The sequence below is a fragment of the Phodopus roborovskii genome, unplaced genomic scaffold (assembly GCF_943737965.1).
Source record: "Phodopus roborovskii unplaced genomic scaffold, PHOROB, whole genome shotgun sequence".
Taxonomy (NCBI): Eukaryota; Metazoa; Chordata; class Mammalia; order Rodentia; family Cricetidae; genus Phodopus; species Phodopus roborovskii.
This window is the reverse complement of record NW_026126480.1, coordinates 14,115,128-14,135,265: the sequence shown is the minus strand read 5'-3', so window position 1 is coordinate 14,135,265 and position 20,138 is coordinate 14,115,128. Positions and strand designations below refer to the sequence as shown.

At 39.4% G+C, this 20,138-nt stretch overlaps 1 protein-coding gene across 5 annotated transcripts in view; it reads right to left on the bottom strand.

The window, feature by feature from the left end:
• Stim1 (stromal interaction molecule 1) overlaps positions 1-20,138 on the bottom strand; it is a 167,832-nt gene that overhangs the window by 25,459 nt on the left and 122,235 nt on the right. For all 5 annotated transcript variants that reach the window (XM_051192446.1, XM_051192445.1, XM_051192447.1 and 2 more), the window contains exons 4-6: positions 8,543-8,654; positions 6,221-6,336; positions 2-179 (exon numbers count right to left, since the gene is read on the bottom strand). In XM_051192446.1, the coding sequence (XP_051048403.1) occupies positions 2-179; positions 6,221-6,336; positions 8,543-8,654 (406 nt within the window). The remainder of the gene's footprint in view (position 1; positions 180-6,220; positions 6,337-8,542; positions 8,655-20,138) is intronic.

The window sequence follows — 20,138 nt, the reverse complement described above, 5'->3', positions numbered from 1 at the left end:
CCTTTCCTGCAGGTCATGCAGACTCTGCTCAGCTCGGTGTAACCCTTCCAGGTCCTTCATCATCTTCTTCATGTGCTCCTTGGAGTAACGGTTCTGAATATAGGCAAACCAGCAGCCACCCACACCAATAACGATAGACACCACCAGCATGAAGTCCTTGAGGTGATTATGTCGAGTCACTGCCAAACAAGGGAGGGTATGGTGAGTCGGGGCACCCATAGCACACTTAACTTAGCTTGTAGATTCACTGCATCCTCTCCTCGGTGATTCCTCTTGTGATTCAACTCAGAAGGAACTGATTCTCTTAGGTGCATATGCCACATATTATTATAATAAAGGCTATGCTTCTCCCTCCACCAGCCAATGCCTAGTTTGGATAGGATAATAGGTCTGAGAATAATTTTAAAGGCTTACTAATTCATCCTTCCCTAGGATGCAGTGAGAAAATACTGCCTCCTCGGTATAGCTCAACCATCTTTGGGATGGGATAAGCCTATGCAACCATGAAAATTCTGTGAAATCAAAGACAAATTAGCACACCCTATTTTCATGCAAGGTTGGTGAATTTCTAGGTCCAGGAGGGCAGCCATAGGTGTTTAATTCAGGCTCTCTGACAGAAAATTGAAGATCCTTACTGCAATGGTTCTCAGCCTATGGATCATGACCTTTGAGTCATATAGCTGATATTCTGCATATCATATATTTATATTACTATTGATAACAGTAGAAACATCACAGTTATGAAATAGCAATGAATATGGGGGGGTCACCACAACATGAGGAGCTATATTAAGGGTCAAAGCTCAAAGCTCTAATGGTTACTCTCTAACCTCCAGTAAATCCTGTACTTCCAGCCAAGCTCAAGCTTCATTCTTTTGTCCTCTCATACAGTAAGATATTTATTCAGCACAGGAGTTGCTTTTCTTTCTGAAATGTACTTGCTTCCTCCACAGTCTTTACTAAGAGCCTTTGATATTTTTTGTCTTTCCTGATTGTTAAGAACTTCTGAAATTGGTTTGTTGAGATTCCTCAATACCAACATTACCACATACACATTTAAGTACTAGGACTTAAACCCAGGGCCTCAGGAATACTAGGCAGGCAAGTAACTTATCTTTGAGCTATACCAGAAACCCTTTTCACTTTTATGTTGAGGCAGAATCTCATTAACTTGTTCAGTCTGAGGTAAACTTGCAGTCCATCCCATTCAGTTGGAACCTCCAACTCACCCCTGCATGATACAGAAAGCCCCATTCCTGTCTCTCTTTTTTCAAACCCCCACCCTCTCAGAGAATCTTCAACAAAGAAAAGGTGCCAAAAATGCGCAGTTACACATTCCTGGTGACCATTGAAACTTTATTCACTGTGCTGCCAGCAGCCCAAGTCCCCATCTAAGCATTCCAGCTTTTGACCATACTTGGGCACAAACCCAGCTTGTGGAGCATATGCCATCACCCCTCTCCTCCAGACTATATACTCCCCCTGCGTTAGTTTGGGTGGGTGGCTTCTCCAGCCTCGTTCTCTGGGACTAGAGAACCCACCCAGGAGTTGCTTTGCTCAAATAAACCTGTTGTTATACTTTTTTCGATTTGGCTTGATTTAGCTTACTGTGTCAGCAAATAAATAAATAAATATAATAAAAAAATAAAAATCTATTATCCAGATTCAGAAAACTTCTTACTCCCAAGTACCTAGGATTACAGATCTGTACCACCAAGCCAAACTACTTTTGTATTCTTTTTTAAAGTTGCATTCATTTGTTTATTGTATATTTAATGTAGGGTGGAAGGTGCATATGCCCTGACACATGAAAGGTCAGAGGGATCAGTTTTCTCCTTCTACCATAGAGGTCCTATGAAACTTGGATCATGAGGCTTGGGAACAAGCACATTTAGCTCCTGAGACATGTCCATTAGCCTTCCTCTTACATTTAAAAAAAAAAGTATGTATGTATGTATGTATGCATGCATGCATGCATGCATGCAGATGCCTGTAGAGGTGAAAGGTATTGAATGCCCTGGATCCAGAGTTATAGGCAGTTGTGAAGTGCCTGATATGTATGCTGGGCAACAAACTTAGGTCATCTTCAAGAACAGTATTAATTCTTAACCACTAAACCATTTCTCCAGTATCCATTGCCCCTCACACCTTTCTTTTGTTTTTTTAAGGTTTCTTTGTGTGGCCCTGGCTGTCCTGGAACTTGCTCTATAGACCAGGCTGGCCTCACAGTGATTCCTCCCAAGTGGTGGGATTAAAGGTATGTGCCATCACTGGCTGGCCCCCTTATGTAACAAATGTCTAAAATGTCTTGTTCACATGAGGTTATTAGACAAGCACTTCTTTTTGTGCTTCTAACCTATACAAACTGGATCTAGCTATTTCACACAATCTTTACATTGTCCAGATTTATTTGGAATCATAATCTATTCGTTTGACCAATTTCATGTTCGGAATTCATTATGTAGCTCAGACTGGTCTCAAACTTACAGTAATCCTCCTGCCTCAACTTCAAGGGTGCTGGGAATTATAGGCATGAGCAGAGGTTCTCTGGTATATGTGACCTCTGCCTCCCAAGTGCTGAGATTAAAGATATATGCCACCATGCCCTGATATTCTTTATTCTCTTGATATGTCATTTGATACACAGAAGTTTTAAAATTTGAAAAGTACAATGTATCTTTTCTTCCTGGAAGCTGAAGAGATTTAAGAGCACTGGCTGCTTTTGCAGAGGGCTGGGGTTCAGTTCCCGGTACTCACATTGGACAGCTCACAACCACCTATAACTCTAGTTTCAGGGGGTTCAATGCTTTTCTTCTGTGTGTACCTACGATCATGTAATGCACATACATACATTCAGACCTCCCCACATATATAAAATAATCTTTTTCTAAGTAGTATTGAGGTAAAATTCATATAATACAAATGAACTATTTTAAAATGAACAATTCAGAGTACATTCCCCATACATGTTAACACCAACTCTACCTAGTTCAAAGCAATTCTGTCCCTCCAAAGTAAAACTTATTGCTCATAAATAAATAAAAGAAGGCTAGGTATGGTGTTATATATCTTTAATCCCCGCACTCAAAAAGAAGAGGCAGGTAGATCTCTGTGAGTTTGAGGTAAGCCTGATAAACAACAATATCCAGGACAGTCAAGGCTACATAGTGAAATCCATTCGCTCTGTAGGAGGAGGAAATGGGGGGAGAGGCAGCAGCAGCAGCAGGAAGAGAAAGTGGAGGAGGAAGAGAGCTGGGAATGTATGTCACTCAATGGAAGAATACTTGCCTCGCATATGAAAAAACCTGGGTTCAATTCCCAGTGCCAAAATCAACATCATCATCATTTCTCAATCATCATCATTATTATTAGACAGCAGAGTGATTTTAAGGTCAGCCTAGGAAATTTAGTGAGATTCTGTCTCAAAACAAAATTATGAAATGAGGTGGGGATATAGCTAGCATGCACAAGGCCCTAGTTTGATCCCAGTGCTTAGAGGAAAAGAAGAAAAGCTATAATCCCCTTGGGAAGCTGAGGCAGGAGAGAGTTGTCAAGAATCCAAGACCAGCCTGAGCCATAGAGTCCTTGTGTGGGGCCAGGGGTAGAGGGTTGGAGTCCTTGGCTTACATCTGTAATGCCAGCATTCAAGAGACTGAGGAAGGAGGATTATCAAGAGCTCAAGGCCAGCCTAGACTTCAGAGTGAAATCCTGCCTCAAAAACAAATGAGAGAGAGAGAGAGAGAGAGAGAGAAAGAGAGAGAGAGAGAGAGAGAGAGAGAGAGAGAGAGAGAGAGAGAGGATTGTCCCATCCAATAAAATAGTTTCTTCTCATTCCCTCCTCTTTCCAGTTCCTGCCCACCAGCAATATGTATTTTGACTCTATGGATTTACTGATTCTGAGTGTTCCCTATAAAAATGTAACCTTCAGTAACTAACTTTCTTTCTTTTTTTTTTTTTAGCATAATGTTTTGTTTTGCTTTTTATGTATCTATACTGCAGTATGTATTGGTACTTCTATCACATGGCTGCAAACATTCCATTGCATGTATAGAATACAATTTGTTTATGTATTCATGAGCATTAAGGATATTTTCCCATTTGGCCTTAGACTTACGCAGTTATGGACATGTGTATACATGTACTTGTTTGAGTACCTGTTTCAAGCTTTTTGGTTATTTACTTAGGCATGTAATTGCTGGGTTGTGGTAACACTTCTGTTTAATTTTTGAGGAACCACTAGACTATTTTTTCATAGTATCTGCATCATTTTACATTATCATCAGCAAAGTTGAAGAGTTGCAACTCTTCATATCTTATTTTCCATTTTTAAGAAACTATTATTAGGGGCTGTTAAGATGGCTCAGCAGTTAAAAGCACTTGCTATGCAATCAGGAGGGCTAGGGTAGGGATCATAGCACCCACATAACAAGCTAGGCATCCCACAAATGCCAGTAACCACAGCTCTGAAAGATCTAAGACCCTCTTCTGGCATCTGCATGTGCACACCAGTGAACATGTATAAACACATACATCATACAAGATAAATAAATAAATAAATAAATAAATAAATAAATAAGTCGACAAACAAATTTTTAAAAGTCTAAAAAGAAGAAAGTCCAAACTTTTTTTCTTTTACAGACAGGGTGCCATTGTGTAGCCTGGCTGGCCTGGAACCTAAGCAGACCATTCAGGGATCCACCTAGCTCTGCTTTCTGAGTGCTGGGATTAAAGGTGTATGCCACTACACCCAGCTGAAACTACTACTGTTGCTACTGTTATAGCTATGCTATTCAAGATGGTGTAAAATATTCTTGGCTATGATTCTTCCGCTTATCTCAGGAGCAGTTTTCTGACCTCTGACCACCTTTAATTTTGGTCACACTCAGCATATAAGCTGTATGAAACAGGCCTAGGAAAAAATTTCCATGTCCATGTTACAACACCAGTCTAACCTCTTCCATTAAGGTCCCTCCTGCTGACTCTGATCATCTGGAACTAGCACCATGGAGCCAGCATTCTGGTCCTTATATTAGTTGATTTTTTTTCCTTGCTTGCTTGAGTCAGTCTGTAGTTTCTTTTGCTTTTATGAAGCAGAGTTGAGGTTTGATAAAGATAATTTAATATAGACTTGAGCATAATTGTTAAGAAAGAGGATCTCAGGAAAAAAAGTAAAACACACCCAAGAACAGAGCTGTGGGCTTCTCAAAGAAGAGTTACAGCAAATAAGAAATGCCCAAGTGTGGGTACAGGCCCTTGAGGGAGATTTACCTTTAGTTTTTTTCCCCAAATACCCCAATCCTTACATACACATTATTTCACTACACAACCCAGGTGAGCAACTATGCAATATTCTCCTGGCTCAGCCTCCTGCACAAGCTTGGAGATGGACACCACCATGCCTTTATAGAAATTGTGATCACTTTTGTTCTATCTCAACTCCATTAAAATAAGAGAAAGATGACAAGGCTCACCAATCAGAACTCCAGAGACTGAAATATTTCATAAGTGTCTATTGTTGCATCAAAAGCACATTTAGTCTTTCTTGGCCACTCATGGCAACACAGTTTTCAGCAATCAGTCCCTTGCCTCTGTATAAACCCAGTGATGGTAGGTAACAGCTAAGTGACATTCAATCTCTAAGTGTTACTTAATTGTTTTAGCCTTCCTATTCCTTTTAGGTTGCTTCCTTCATCTATAATGTCTTCTCTTGGAAAATCCATGGAATAAAAGCTTGGTTCCCTCTGAGAGACAGAGGCCACATGCCACCTCTCCTAAATAATGTTTTTTCTGTCCCAGGTCTGGAACACACAAGTAAGAGTACTAGTAGAGAACAATGGTTTTAGTTTGGCTGTGCAACACTTGAACCTAGGGCCTCAGGAGAGCTAGGTGAGCATTCTATCACTTGAACTACATCCCCAGCCTGCGGTGATCATGTTATCCCACTAGGACAGCCTATGATTGATTCATCTAGGTCTTCCTATAGGATCCAACACAGCATTAGCAAAAAGTGAATCTTTCCTTAAAATATTTAATAAATGAGTAGAATAAATGTTTAAATATGGTTAGACTTTTAAAAAACGAATGTTTCCTATATTAACACCAGTGGGATAATGAAGGTGCTGTCTTGTAAGAATGCCTATGAGACCCAGGATTTCAGCCTAGCCAGTCCCAATAGTTTTGGATTTTATGGCACAGCAGTTGACCTCTACACAACACTCACGGAGGGGAGGCCCAAAGAGCACTGTGTCCAGGGCCTTCAGCTGTAGCTTCTGCCTGTGGCTCCGATCTGTCATCTTCAGTACAGTCCCTGTCATGGTGGTATTGGTTACAGCTAGCCTGTTAAGGGAAACAATAGGGGTCAGGTTTGAAACAGCAAAAAATACTCTGGGAGGATTATCTATCTCTTTCAGGAACATATTCAGTGATTGCTCTCCTCTGCACTGTAGAACACTGAGTCTGAACAAGTGAGGTGGGTATTTGTTTGTTTGTGTATGTATGTGAGTGTTTTACTTACATGCATATCTGTGCACCAGATACAGGCAGTACCCACATAGGCCGGAAGAGGGCATTCAATACTCTGGAACTGGTGGATGGCTGGGCCACCAAGTGGGTGCTGGCAACTAAACCCAAGTCCTCTGGAAGAGCAGCAAGTCTTAAGTACTAAGTCATCTCTCCAGCACCAGTAAGTTGTCCCTTAACAGGGAGCATTTACCAAGAATTTGATTACCCTCCATATCTACAATATCCTAAGTGTACTACCATCCAAGGACTAACAATTTGTTTCTCCCATGAGATGTAATCCAGGCTAACTAGTCCATGAGCTTCCAAGAAATTGTCCTGTCTTCCCCTCCGGTTTCAATGTGAAGTGCCGGGATTACAGACATTTACCACCCCACCTTGCTTTTTTCCTTTTCTTCTTCTTTTTGTCTTTTAAGGGTCTGGGACTCAAATGTAGATCAGGCTTATACAGCAGGCGTTTTACCAGCTGAGCATCTCACCAGTGTGATTTCTCTTGTGCTTCTGCTTCCAGAGATCATCTGGATTATTAAATTAGTCCTTTTGTACTCTCTTGTATAGTGCAGGTCAAAACATCATGTTCAATGACCCACTGGTTTTTGGGCCTTCTAACTCATTGCTATTATATATAAACCTGCTTATGAACAAAACTGAGTTAGTCCTATTAGCAAGTATCTGAGTAATTGCAATACAATTTACTACTAATAAGATTAATGTAGTTTTATGACCTTTCATGACATTGATAATAAGACTTTGTTTTATTAAAGATAATAAAATGAGTGAAAAAAAAAACTGGGCTTTATCTTTTTTCCGCTGAAACACAGCAGGTATAAAAGGAAAGTAGTATAAGATACAATAAAGATGGAAAGCATGTTTCTGGGTCCCTTAAGGGTATATTTAATAGTATATTACTATGTACCAATGGTTAACTTTTCTGACATATAGCTTTATTTCCTCAGCTTAAAAAAAAAAAAAGCATCTGACATCACAGTGTGTGGTTTCTACTTCTGTCTGAGCATGAAGAAGTGGCAGCTACTTCTACCTCTGAACTTGGAAAGCAATCAAGGGCATCTACAAGAGAGGTAATAAGGCACCATGACCAGTTGGTTAGGAGATCTGGCTTCTGGTCCTAAGCATTCTCGGCCTGTCTGATCACAAGTTGTTTGGTTCCTCCCCTAAAACCTCCATTTCCTTTTGAGTACATTTTGATTTTATTTATGTCACAAGGTCTCTATGCATCCTGGCTGTCCTGGAACTCATTGTGTTGACCAGGCTGGCTTCCAACCCACAAAGATCCACCTGCTTCTGCCTCTTGGAGTATTAGAAGTAAAGATGTGCATAACCACACCTGGTCTTTTGTGTAATTTATGTAAAATGGGGTACTTTCTGAAAGCCCAGGGATTCTTAAACTCCTCTTAAGGTCACTTCTGCAAAATGGATTTTGTACTGTCAACATACTTCCTACAAGCTATTCTCAGTGACATCAATGAGCTATATTGCTATCTACTTTTAAGTAATGAAAAAGATGCCAATATTTACTAACATTGCCTAATACTGTTTTGACGTTTTACATGTAACACCTCATTGAGCACTGAGTCCTCACAATAGACTTAATAAATAAATCAATTCTCTATGAAATTAGTTGTGTGTTGGGGGGTCATATTATAGGGTGCATGTGTAGAGATCAGAGAACAACTCTTTGGAGTCAGTATTCCCCTTCCATCAGGTGGGTCCCAGGGAACTGAACCCAAGTCATAAGGCTTAGAGGCAAGTACTTTACCCACTGAGCATGCTTGGCATGTACTAAGCACTCAATAAATAGAAGCCATTAGTATGATTCACAGGAGTGATAAGAATTACACACAAGAGAACAGACACAAAGTAGCCTTCATGCTTTATAGCAAACACACATGAGAAGAGCAGTTGTCTACAAACTCTGCTGAGGGTGAAGCCTTACTGAATTGTCCACAGCAACCTGAAGCTGTTCCCTATGCCCTCAAGAGAAAAATCCAGCCCAATTCCTGACCTTGGCATGGCATGGCCAGTAAGCTGCAACTTCCGGAAGGTCTCCTCATACTGAGGCAGCTCCACATATGTAATCAGCCACTGTATCACCTCATCCACGGTCCAGTTGTACACTGTGGAAAGACAAGAAAAAACATTACTCCAAAAATTTCCTTGCTTTGTTGTCCTTTTTTCTCACAGTAGCTGTTTCCTTTTGAGTATGAAAGATGTCAACATTCAAGGAATATATGATACTCTGAAGCAATGTGCCTTGACTAATACTTCTTGTTGTGGTCACACTGACCTTAACTCTTAACATGCTTGTGTGTCTAACATTCTCTTGTCCATGAGATCTGTTCACAAGTCTGAAAAGTGTAGGTGCTGTATGAATCCATGTATATGAAACTCTAATTAAAAAAAAACAAAAAAAAAAACAAAAAACTATCAGTGCTTGGTTTCAGCCAGAACTGACCAGTATAAGAAAAAACAATGTTTTGAGGGGAAAGAAACATTCTGTATCTTGAATCTACCAAAATTCATCAAACTTCATATTTAAAATAAATATATTATGAAGAATAGTGCCTGATGCATTTAATTCAAGCACGCAGGAAGCTGAGGCAAGATGATGGCCTTGAGTTTCAAGCCAGTCTGGGCTAGAGTGAGTATGAGGCCTATCTAGACTACATAGATCAGCCCCATCTCAAAACAAAACAAAATAAAATACCTATATCATCTTTATGTCTCAATAAACTTAATTTTAAAATATTTTAAACTCGAACATGGAGGAATACATCTGTAATCCTAGCATTGGGAATACTGAGACAGAAAGATCTTGAATTCCAGACCAACCTTGGCTAAATAGTGAATTTGAGGCTACCTCTATCTCAAAACCAACCAAAATAAACTAAGCAGAATAATATATGTATTTTTAGATACAGATCACAGAGGTCTGCCTATCTCTGCTCCCAAGTGCTAGAATTAAAGGTTTGGGACACCACACCTGGCAACAATTTGAACTTAAGATTAATGTTACCCATTGGAAAGCATAAACTGCCGAAAATTGATCCTAGAAGAGATTGCTGTAACATTGTCAGATCTCATAGAATTATAATGGTCAAAGGTCATTTTACCACCAAGAATGCAAGCCCCCTTTCCTTAGCAACAGTACTCTGAGTTTGTATTAGTAGAGCCATCTCTCCCTTGCTCTCAGGTAATATGCTTCAGACCAAGCTAAATCCATCTCTAGTAGTAGAACATGTAACCTAAGATGAGCCAACTAGTACATTCTACACTCCTGTAAACAGTGCTTGGTTCTGACATAAGATACACAGAAACAAAACTACGATTTTTCATTGACTAAAAGGGGATAGACTTACCTGTTGAGTCAATTGGCATCCAGGTGAACTGATCTGAAGTACTATAATTAATAGAGACCATCACTTATACTTTATGATGATAGTGTTTAAGCATCTCAATTTGTTTTTTGTTTTTTTTTTTTTTTATTTTTGGAAACAGGGTTTCTCTATGTAGCCCTGTCTGTCCTAGAACTTGCTCTGTAGGCCAGGCTGGCTTCAAACTCAGAGATCCACCTGCTTCTGCCTCCCAATTCTGGGATTAAAAGTGTGAGCCACCACCACCTGGCTGCCACCTGTGCTTTATAAAGAGATTCTATCTTTAAAACAAGCAAACAAAAACCTCAGCTATTCCTCTGATAGTAGGCACAACCATGCCTATGGTTGTTCTCTATCAATCTTACATAAATTACAGAGGTTGGCAATTTGGAAAAAGTCATTTCATTCTTCTGCTTCCACAAAATATGACTACAAAGAAGACCTCTTGAGTCAAACAAAGTTGAAGACAAAACTGATTCTATCTCACTGCCTTAGAAGAGACTGGAGCTCAGGATAAAAGCTCTGATGCTGAGTAGTTTTGAGAGTAGATTAGGAGGTGAAAGGAAAAGATGACAGGAGAGGAAATGAGGCAGGTTTACTGAATGTGCTCCAAAACTACTCCTAGAAGACAAGATGACACAGCCTTACACAAAGGGTACCTATTCAGTGCTGGTTAAATGTTTGGTTCCCAATTGAGAATACATCGGAAGAAAAGAAAAATTAATTTCCAAGAGATACATCCAAACCCCAAGGTTTGAAAATGGTAATGGAGGAAAGTAAAATGAATTAGCTATTATTACTGAAAATGGAAATACATCCTAACATATTACCAATGCAGTCATTTACTATAGTCTGGAATGTCTGGTAATGAAGGGATAAGAATGATACATATGACGCAGACAGACAAGTGCCAACCTGTAAAGTACAGAAGCAACATAGTCCTGTAATTGTGCCAAGGGATCTTGGCTTCATCCAACACAAAGAAGTCTCTCTGCTTGGCATATAGAGTGGAAGGAAGGTGCCATTTTGTTGGTAGAAAAGCCTGAGGCCAGCGGTGCTTCAAGGGCCTTTTGTCTACTAAGAAGACGCCTTAACACAAGTCTGGGCATAGATTCTTGGCATGTTCTAATTAGCATCCTCTATAGACATGGAGACAAGCAAGAGTCACTCTAGACCAGTGGTTCTCAGCCTCTGGAGCAGTGACATTTTGATGGGGTTATCTTTGTTGTAGGGACTGTGCTCAGCATTACTGCAGGACATTTGACAATATCTCTGGCATGTACCCACTACATGCTACCAGAATGCTGCTGGCTATTACAATAAAAATATTTGTCTTCAGGAACAGCTAAATCTGTCCTTGGGAAGGCACAATTGCTCCCCAGCTGAAAACCATTGCTCTAAATACTGTATTGAGGCAGAGATTCTCTAAGAGGATCATTGTATTCCAAGGATGGCTTATGATCAATCACCCCCTATACAGCTAAGCTACAGGGGAAAAAGATAATGGTTCAGCATCATGCCAAGCCTCAAAGCCATGTTTGGTTTGTTTGTTTTTAGCTCTATGTATTATTCAGTTACCCAGGCAGCAGCCCCATCTAGGCAGGACTTGCCCGCATAGTGTCATCTACCTAAAGCACTGCAATCTGAACAACATAAGCCATAATGAGCTGTATCCTTCATTATATGTATCTAAGATAGCAACTCTGAGTTCCAACATGATCTCACTCGGCAATCTAATTGAAATACTAGGGCTTCTTATTTCTTATCCCTAAGATTCAATTACCTAAAAGTCTTTGGTTTTTGTTTGTTTGGTTTTGTTTTGTTTTTTGAGACAGGGTTTGGAGCCTGACCTGGAACTCTGTAGACCAGCTGGCCTCGAACTCAGAGATCCACCTGCCTCTACCTCCTGGATGCTGGGATTAAAGGTGTGTGCTACCAATGCCTGCCCAGCAAGTTAAGTCTTATTCTACTTTCTCATTTTTTGTTGTTTTTAGTGTCTTTGTTTTGTTTGAGGTGGGATCTCATATAGACAATGAAGGTTTTCATACTTGTTATGAAGTAAAGGGTGACTTTGAATTCCACTTCTGCACTGAGAATGATGGGATTATAGGCACACACCACCAGGCTCAGACTGTATTCCCAATCCAAAAGAGAAGAAAAATAGAAACTCTGGGCCAAGCTAGGAAGAAGGCCACAGCAAGAATAGAGTGCTCACTATCAGTAAAAAAAAAAAAAAAAAAAAAAAAAAACTACAGAATTCAGCAAGAAGAACTTATAAGGCATCAGATACAGACCACAGATGACTGGCATATCCAAATCCCAGGAGAACATTAGGACAAGAGACAGCATCCTAAAGCCATACACCTCACTAAGCCTGTCCATGTGGTCCCAAGAATAGCACAGACACCCTCTATAGGCAAAATGATGAACAATGCTACACTGAACAAGAAAAGGCCAAACTCTAAAGCCCTTATAACAACTCTCAAAAGGGATGTAGTTGTAAAGCTATTAGAAGAATCATTTTTATTATAGCCACTGGTTGGTTCTCATGTTCCAGTACACAGCCCCAACCCACGTACATACATAGGCAGCAAACATTGGACTTAGTGGGTTATTAATACAAACAAACATGAAGTTGGAAAATTGAGTGTTGGGAGGGACAAGGGAGCTTGGGAGGAGGACTAGATGAGATCATATTTCATTGTATGCATGTATAAAATTCTCAAAATAAATTAAAGTTTTGAAGGAGAGAGCATCTGTCATCTTTTTTTTTTTTTTTCTTTTTTTTTGTTTGGGGGTATGTTTGGTTGCTTGGTTGATTTTGTTTTTTGACACAAGAGTAACATGAAGCACAAATTTGCTATGTAGCCAAGGTTGGCCTTGAACTCCTGATCCTCCAGTCTCCATCACCTAAGTGCAGGGATTACAGGCTTGGCCCTGAAGGACTTATAAGATATATAATATAAATTTGAGGCTAAAGAGCCTAATTTCCATCTTATCTACCATTGACTAACTGGGGGGAAAATCATTAAATTGATATGAGCTTCAATTTCCCTTTCTGTAAAATATTCATTGTCACTCAATAAACATTTATCTTATACTCTTTCAAGATAGGCACTGGAAACAGAGCAGTAATAAGAAGGAGATCTCTATTTCCAAGTACTGTCTGTAGCTTACAATATAGCAGTATCTATCAATAGTAATTGCTTGTACATACATTTACTTCTAAAAATGGAGTTCACTGGCTGCAGAGCTGGTTCCACAATGAAGTTAACTTACTGATATTACAGAAAACCCTGGTTCAGTATGCACACCCATATCAGAAGGTTCACAACTACAACTCCAGTTCCACTCATGTAGTGTACATACTCATGTAGGCACACATACATATACTAAGAAAGTAAGTCAGAAAATAAGTTAAGTAAGTAAGTAAATACTCTTTTTAAAAAATACAGTGGTCAGAATTTGGGTAAACAGAGATACAGATCCACCAAAGAACAAAATAAGAAGAGCAAGACAGAGAATGACAAAGTGTCGGACATGCGCAGAGAATGCAGACTTCAGTTTGTCTGGAGTTCAAGGTCATGCATAAAGACAAGGAAAATAAGAAGCTACTGAAGCTAAATGATTAGTTCTTGAAAGCAGGTTGTCTTCAACTCAAGGATAAGTCATGGAGGTCATCATTAAACACCCACTACTTGCTAGATCCCACTTCAGAATCTAGAAATACAGCAGAATATAAAAGGCACAGATCCCCTGGTACTTATGATTCTGAGGGTAAAGGCAAACCAGGCAGTCTAAACTGAGTCTGTAAGATGGCACAGCAGTTAAAGATGTCTGAAAAGCACTTGCTACCAAGCCTGACCACCTAAGTTTCAACCCCTGGAAACTGCAAAGTAAAAGGGAAAAAGCAACTCCTACAAATTGTTCTCTGACCTACAAATACTCACACATTAAAATACGCCATTATTATAGCCCATGTCTTTAAGCCTAGCAGAGGTAGGTGGATCTCTGTGAGTTCAATGTTAGTCTGGTCTACATAGAAAATTCCAACCTAGCCAGGGCTACAGAGTAAGACCACATCTTAAAAATAAATAAGTAATATAACAAATGAAAATTAAAACACACACACACACACATATCAAGTGGCTATAAGTAAAATTTTAAAAATTAAGCAATAAAAGTAAAAAGAAAAAGGATTTTTGTTGTTGGGTTTTTATTTTATTTTTATTTTTTAAGAAGAAACAGCCTCTCTGGTGAGGTGACATTTGAGAAGAAAATGAAGCTGTTGAGTCATGAGGATACTCGGGGTAAGGGCACATCAGCAGAAGGAACAATAAGTCTCACTCCTAGCACAACTATAGCTATCCTCCGCAGATGCGCCAAGGCAGATACTGGGCCTTGGCCAATCTTTTCTTTTGCCAGGAAAAGAATAAGCAATAAGAAATGAGCTCCTGAGTCAGTATCTCTTTCCTATAATGGACTTGTGGCGCCTCTAGATGAAGCCCTCATCTACTTCTGTGGTTTCAAACTCACATCCCAAGAGAATTGTGTCTACTAGGAAAGTTGCCAAAACCTTTGGGTCTCCTTCACATAGCTATTAGTGAATTAGCTGGCCACCTGGTCAGACTCACTCAGTCATTTGGTCTGTCAGTCAAATATGGCCTAGCAGTTACAAATGTGGGCTTTGTAATCTTGTGCCTTAAACCATCTCTTATTAAATGTAAGATCATGAACAAGCTGCTAAAAGTTTCTCAATCTCATTTTTTTTTTTTAACTTATGAAATGGCGATAAGTAGAGTTCTCAGAAGGGTGTAGTGAAGATACAAGGAATTTCCTTTCCTATAGTAAGTTCTAAAGAAATAGTATTTAGCCAACTCTGGTTGTACACACCTGAAACCCCAGATCTTGGGAGATAAAGGCAGGTATTTAAGACTGGCCTCAGCTACATTTACTATTATCATTACCATTTGTTTATTCACTCATTCACCAAGCTTTTATTAGTATTTACTGTAGAAGGTGCTAAAGTATGATACCAGCAAAATGACAAAATTGTAGAAGGTGATAAAGTATGTTACCAGCACAGAGACAAATCTTCAGAAACTCCATCCTTAAAAGCTCTCTGAGAAAAAGAGGAATGTGTAAGAGGAAATGAATGAGTATAACAGTGTGATAAGTGCTCTCTTAGAGAGATTAGGTGATGTGAAGGCTTGGAGGAAAACATGGAACTAATAGACAGAAAAGGCATACAAAGATTACTTGTAGACAGGAGAGATGGCTCAGTGATTAAGGACACTGGCTGCTCTTCCAGAGGGATTAGGTTCATTCTCAGCTCACATGGCAGCTCACAAGCATCTCTAACTCTAGTTCCACTTCAGGAGATTTGACACTCTCTTCTGGCCTCTGTGTGTACCAGACATACACATGGTGCATAGCCATACATGCAAGCCAAGCACCCATACACATAAAATAAAAATAATAACTTTAAATTAACTAACTAACAGCTATCTACTCTACATATTTACTCTACATATGAGCAAACTATAGCAGCTACAAAATCCTCCCAAAGTGGCTCTTCCTAAAGATGGAATGTACCCTGGAACTGGATTCCCAGAGAGGTTCTCTTCCCACTGCCACTACCTGGGGATCTTAGTTTCCTAGTATGATGTTAATGTTAAATTCTGAAACATCACTGTAAAAATAATCTGGGCCTTGGGTGTAGGCCTCATGACAGTTCCACTCCACTAGGTTACTGTATGAAACTCTAGTCTATTAAACCTCATAAGGACATACTATTAAAGGCCATACAGGGAGCTACAACAAAGTCCAGAGAAAAGCAGGTTAGAGAAATACTGGCAGTGTAGCTACACAGAGCAACTCTGAAAGGTGAAACTGTAAGATGGAACAATTGCACAAAGACAAACTCTTGACTTCTTTTCTGGGCTAAGTACAGTACTAAGTGTTAGAAAATGGGCCCCCAGACTGATAGCTGGGAATCCAGCATGGGACTGACTCAGACACCCTGAATATGGGTCTCAGCTAGAAGGACTGAGCAGTCTAAGGGACCTCAGATAGTGGAAACAGGATATATTCCTGGTGCACAAAAGGACCTTGCGGGCACATCCCCCATGGAGGGATACTGCCTTAACCTAGAGACAGGAGAGAAGTCCTAGTCACTACTTCAAATGACTTGACAGATTTACATGACCCCACCTGGATGGCATAGCCCTACATGTGGAATGGGGGTGGGGAGACAGGAGGGGAGGGTGGTCAGGGTGCATGTGAGGGGGGAAAGAGGGGAAGAGGGAGGGAGGGAAGGAGGGAGGGAGAGGGAACTGGAATTGACATGTAAAATAAAAAATAATAAAATAAAAAAAAGAAAGAAAAAGAAAATGAGACCATATAAGATGCTGACCTCAAGCAAACTGACAGGGAAACAGGCAGGGGAACAGACTGTAATTAGTATGGTAAGTGTTACAATGAGATAAACATAAGAGGCTATGGGAACACAGCACACATTATCTAGACTGTGGTTTTTAGGAAAGATTCCAAAAGCAGATATTTAAATTGATGTTTGATTGTTTTTGTTTGCTTGTTTGAGGCAGGGTCTGGTGACCAGAAGTGGCCTCCAACTCTCTATGTAGTCAAGGATGATCCTGACTTCTGAATCTCCTGGCCCCATCCCCTAAGTGCTGAGATTTACAGGAGTGTCATTATACCTGGCTCACATGGTCCACACTGAGAATAGAATCCAGGTTTTCATGTATACTAGGGCTAGCATACTACCTCTTAAGACCACCCCACCTTTTTTTGAGGCAGGGTCTCTCTACAGTCTTGGCTGTCCTGGAGCTCACTATATAGACCAGGCTGGCCTTGAACTCAGAAATCCTCCTGTCTTTGCCTCCTGAGTGGTGGGATTTTTGTTTTGATTTGGTTTTGGTTTTCTGAGTCAGGGTTTCTCTGTGTACCTGGCTGTCCTGGAACTAGCTCTGTAGAAAAGACTGGTCTTGAAGTCAGAGCTCTGCCTGCCTCTGTCTCATAGTTACTGCAATTAAAGGCATGCATCACAGCATCCAGGAGAGCCCCCCCCCTTTTTTTTTTTTTTTTGTAAAGAAAGAATCTCACTATGTAGCCCAGACTGGCTTCAAACTCAAGGCAATTTTCTTGCCTCATTCTTCCAAATGCTGGCATTACAGGTTTAAAACATACCTGCCTAGTATGTATTTTAAAATTAAAACACAAACCACGTTCTGGGAATATAGCTCAAATTGAGAGCACCAGACTAGCACATATAGGGTTGAGTCCAATTGTCAGTACTACAGAAGTAAAGTAAAACAAAATAATCAAAATGAAAAGAGACAGAAAAAAATACACTAAACTATAACAGGGGAAACAAAACAAAACAAAAAAGCCAACCCTATACCTGAAAGTAGTAGAACCTACAGGTGTGGCCTAGCAGAAAGAAGTTTGGTTATTTGAGACACATGGGTATTAGAAGCCCAGATCACTTACCCACACACTCTTTCTTTGCTTCCCAGGTACCATGAACTAAACAGTTTCCCCTGACATGCACTCTCTGCCTGAATGTTCTGCCTTACTACCTACAAAAGGCAACAAGGCTTTTGAAATTAAGAGCCAAATAAAAAGTTCCCCTTTTTGGGGAAAAAAAGAGCTACATTAACACTAAGACAAACTTTAGAGAAAAGAATGTCATTTTATAATGATAAAGGTCAATTAATCAAGAAGACATAATAATTATAAATCTTTTTAGACCTAATTACAGAGGTTGAACATGCATGAAACAAAGATTACAAAAAGAAACAAGCAAAGCCAAACTCACAGCTAGAAATGTATGTGTTCCTTTCTCAGTAAACGATAGACCAAGCAGCCAGAAAAATCAACAGGTTAAGTAGACTTAATATCATCAACTAATGACTTGGTTGGCATTTATCAACTATCCAGTAGAATATTGGTGCCAATGAGCTTGTGAACACAAAACAGACTATATATTAGGACATAAAAAGTTAAAATATTTATAAAACCGTAAAGGTTTCAATTGGATCTAATGGTGTGCAACTATAATGTAAGCTCTGGGGAAATAGAGGCAGGAGAGTCATGAGTTTGAGAGCCCTGGCAAGTTCATGGTCAGGTAACACCTGTAATCCCAACTCAAAAAGCAGAGACCAAACAACTGCTACAAATTTCTGTGGCCAGTCTGTACTACATAGTGAATTCTGAGCCATTGTTAAGACACTGCCTCAATGAACAGGCTGGAGACTGACTGAGGAACACTCACAATGTCAACCTCAGGCCTCTACATACTTGTGTAAATGCTCACATATATGTACTCATATGCATGCAAGCATGCATTCACGTATGCATTCACATCATGCATATGTGAAAAAAAGAACAAAGGAAAATAGGGCTCAAATCAATGATTTCAGCCTTCTTGTTAAAAAGCTAGGGAGAAAAAGGGAATTATTTCATAGTCACAGGGCATGGTGATTTATTGCTGCAATCACAGCATTTACTCAGAAGGTAGAGCTAGAAGGATCAGGAGTTCAAGGCCCATATGGCAGTTTAAGGCAAGCCTGAACTATATAAGATGCTATCTGGGAAAAAAAAAAAAAGCCTAAGATTTAAAAGACAGTCTACCAAAAAAGATAAGATATACAAATGGCAATTTATGTCCATGAAAAGATGCCAGGGTCATTAATTATTAATCAAACTGCAAACTATGAACTAGGATCAAATAAGATACCACTACACTATGCTCAAATTTAACAGTCTGATTACAATAAATAATAGCAAAGAGATGTGAGAGCTGAGAAGTCTTATACACTGCTAATAGGGATATGCAATAGCACAGCTACTCTAGAAAACAGATAATTTCTTGATACCTACCATATTATCTAGTCATTCCTAGGTATTTTCCTAAGACAAAGAAAATGCATATGACTCATTTAAATGGTCACTGCAGCTTTATTGGTAATAAACAGAAACTATACATAGCTCAAATGTCTTAACAAGAGATAAATGGATAAAAACAATTGGAAGCACATCTCTTCAATGTGCTAATATTCAGGACTAAAAATGATGAGCTATTTATACAGGTAAAATATGAATCCCAAAGTAATTATGTCAAATGCAAGAGACTAAAGGGTACATATTATATAATTCTATTTAAATAGAACTCAAGAAAAATGTGAACTAAACTTGGAAGAAGGTAGTTCAGTAGTGATCTAGGAGAAGGAGAGATTAAAGAGGATATGAAGTGATGAACATAGTCAACCTTTACTGTGCAGTGGCCTCACAACTGTAAGTATATGCCTAAACATACAATGCAATAAACTTTGAAGTATTTACAGTTTACATCAATTTTACACCTCAGTAACTCACATGAAAAAGCTGCTAAGATCAAGCTATGGCAGCAGCACAGGAGATGTACATAAGAAGAAGAATCTTAGGCTTAGTGGCAGAGAGGGATGTACAGTTTCCCTATCAAATGGGGATGGGAGTAAGACTGTTTATCTTCCAGTGTATATTTAAAATAAAACACAAAATGACTATGTTAAATATTAGATCACAACATAACTGACAATTTTGGTACAATTATCAGAGATAAAAATTATCTAGGGGTTTCGTAAGTAACAAGCTTGGCATGTGTGAGGGCCTGGATTTGAGCTCCAGCACTTGAAAAACAGCATGGTTGTGGGGGGGTGGGTGCAAGCTCCAGGTGCAACATGATTGTAATCCAGGATTTGGAAGACAGAAAAGCAGGCGGAGTAAATGTTCAAAGTCAGCCTTGGCCACTTGAGGTACAGACTAAAGAAAGGAAAGGAAGGAGGGAATAAATGAATTTTTTCTCTCCAAATGTGGCAACAACTAATACAAAGGGAAAAGGAAGAAGTTGCAGAAGCAGCAATAAAGTAAGTGCAAATGGCCTAGGAATTCCCCAGCTTTGTAACTGTGTCAGCCAGAAGTGAGAGCAGACTTGATAGGATCCATGATCAGATTTGTGATATCTGAAGTAATTCCAGGTAGCTAGTGAAAAAATTATATTACATTACTCCACTTAATCTCTTTGCCTCATTTTCCACATCTGAAAATAGAGATAACACATAACCATAGTAACTATACATCATACGGTTATTGTGAGAAATGAATGAACATAAAAAAAAATACTTAGAATAGTGCTTAGCATGGATGAAGTACTATAAAAGTATT